The 2500-nt window shown below is 48.5% G+C and overlaps 1 protein-coding gene across 1 annotated transcript in view; it reads left to right on the top strand.

Annotated features, from left to right (window-relative positions):
- Positions 1-2210, top strand: part of sdhb (succinate dehydrogenase complex, subunit B, iron sulfur (Ip)) — a 9271-nt gene extending 7061 nt beyond the window's left edge. Inside the window, exon 8 of the mRNA XM_084117837.1 lies at positions 1899-2210. Within this exon, the coding sequence (XP_083973963.1) occupies positions 1899-1979 (81 nt within the window). The 3' untranslated portion in view covers positions 1980-2210. The remainder of the gene's footprint in view (positions 1-1898) is intronic.
- Positions 2211-2500: the final 290 nt, after the last annotated feature.

Raw genomic sequence — 2500 nt, 5'->3', positions numbered from 1 at the left:
ATTCATGTGTTCTGATGCCCGTTCCGTGTGTTCTGATGCCCGTTCCGTCATTCATGTGTTCTGATGCCCGTTCCGTCATTCATGTGTTCTGATGCCCGTTCCGTCATTCATGTGTTCTGATGCTCGTTCCGTCATTCATGTGTTCTGATGCCCGTTCCGTGTGTTCTGATGTTCGTTCTGTGTGTTCTGATGCCCGTTCCGTGTGTTCTGATGCCCGTTCCGTGTGTTCTGATGCCCGTTCCGTCATTCATGTGTTCTGATGCTCGTTCCGTGTGTTCTGATGCCCGTTCCGTGTGTTCTGATGCCCGTTCCGTCATTCATGTGTTCTGATGCTCGTTCCGTCATTCATGTGTTCTGATGCTCGTTCCGTCATTCATGTGTTCTGATGCCCGTTCCGTGTGTTCTGATGCCCGTTCCGTCATTCATGTGTTCTGATGCCCGTTCCGTGTGTTCTGATGCCCGTTCCGTGTGTTCTGATGCCCGTTCCGTCATTCATGTGTTCTGATGCTCGTTCCGTGTGTTCTGATGCCCGTTCCGTGTGTTCTGATGCCCGTTCCGTGTGTTCTGATGCCCGTTCCGTCATTCATGTGTTCTGATGCCCGTTCCGTGTGTTCTGATGCCCGTTCCGTCATTCATGTGTTCTGATGCCCGTTCCGTGTGTTCTGATGCCCGTTCCGTCATTCATGTGTTCTGATGCCCGTTCCGTGTGTTCTGATGCCCGTTCCGTCATTCATGTGTTCTGATGCCCGTTCCGTGTGTTCTGATGCCCGTTCCGTGTGTTCTGATGCCCGTTCCGTCATTCATGTGTTCTGATGCTCGTTCCGTCATTCATGTGTTCTGATGCCCGTTCCGTGTGTTCTGATGCCCGTTCCGTGTGTTCTGATACCCGTTCCGTGTGTTCTGATGCCCGTTCCGTGTGTTCTGATGCCCGTTCCGTCATTCATGTGTTCTGATGCCCGTTCCGTGTGTTCTGATGCCCGTTCCGTGTGTTCTGATGCCCGTTCCGTGTGTTCTGATGCCCGTTCCGTCATTCATGTGTTCTGATGCCCGTTCCGTGTGTTCTGATGCCCGTTCCGTGTGTTCTGATGCTCGTTCCGTCATTCATGTGTTCTGATGCCCGTTCCGTGTGTTCTGATGCCCGTTCCGTGTGTTCTGATGCTCGTTCCGTCATTCATGTGTTCTGATGCCCGTTCCGTGTGTTCTGATGCTCGTTCCGTCATTCATGTGTTCTGATGCCCGTTCCGTGTGTTCTGATGCCCGTTCCGTGTGTTCTGATGCCCGTTCCGTCATTCATGTGTTCTGATGCCCGTTCCGTCATTCATGTGTTCTGATGCCCGTTCCGTGTGTTCTGATGCCCGTTCCGTGTGTTCTGATGCCCGTTCCGTCATTCATGTGTTCTGATGCTCGTTCCGTCATTCATGTGTTCTGATGCCCGTTCCGTGTGTTCTGATGCCCGTTCCGTGTGTTCTGATGCCCGTTCCGTGTGTTCTGATGCTCGTTCCGTCATTCATGTGTTCTGATGCCCGTTCCGTGTGTTCTGATGCCCGTTCCGTGTGTTCTGATGCCCGTTCCGTCATTCATGTGTTCTGATGCTCGTTCCGTCATTCATGTGTTCTGATGCCCGTTCCGTGTGTTCTGATGCCCGTTCCGTGTGTTCTGATGCCCGTTCCGTGTGTTCTGATGCTCGTTCCGTCATTCATGTGTTCTGATGCCCGTTCCGTGTGTTCTGATGCCCGTTCCGTGTGTTCTGATGCCCGTTCCGTCATTCATGTGTTCTGATGCTCGTTCCGTCATTCATGTGTTCTGATGCCCGTTCCGTGTGTTCTGATGCCCGTTCCGTGTGTTCTGATGCTCGTTCCGTCATTCATGTGTTCTGATGTTCGTTTCTCGTCCCACAGGGTTTGAATCCAGGCAAAGCCATCGCTGAGATCAAGAAGATGATGGCCACTTACAAGGAGAAGAAAACAGCATCGGCGTAAAACACTGAAGATGTTCATTCCTGCAAAGCTCTCACACACACACACACACACCTAGACACTCTAGACAGGACAAAGATCATGTGACCTGAACTATCCTCGCGGTTCATCACTCCATGAACACGGATATGCTTACGTGTTTGAGTTTAAGATCTTTGACTCGTTTTATCTGGAGATCTCTCTGTATATTAAATAAATATATGCTTGAAGTTGAAATAAATACATTGAAGTTCACATCATAATGTTCTGTGTTTTAACTGACTTGATCTCTGCAAAAACATTTCAGTGTTTGATTGACGTTTTTCTCAGATTTGAAGTCAAAAGTCTCCTCACTTTTCTTTCTGACTCTTGTTCTCATGTTCGAATAATAAAGTCTTGATGAAATCTGAAATAACACAAAAGTGTTGGAATTATCAAAATTCTTATATTTGAGCTGCTGCTTAGTCTAATTTCCAGCGTTTAATTTCAACTATAATTTATATAGCACATTTAATAACAAAGTTATTGCCAAAAGTGCTTCACAG

Source organism: Abramis brama (assembly GCF_963993115.1).
Source record: "Abramis brama genome assembly, chromosome: 6".
Lineage (NCBI taxonomy): Eukaryota > Metazoa > Chordata > Actinopteri > Cypriniformes > Leuciscidae > Abramis > Abramis brama.
The sequence above is the reverse complement of the archived record's forward strand: the minus strand, read 5'-3'. Positions and strand labels throughout refer to the sequence as shown.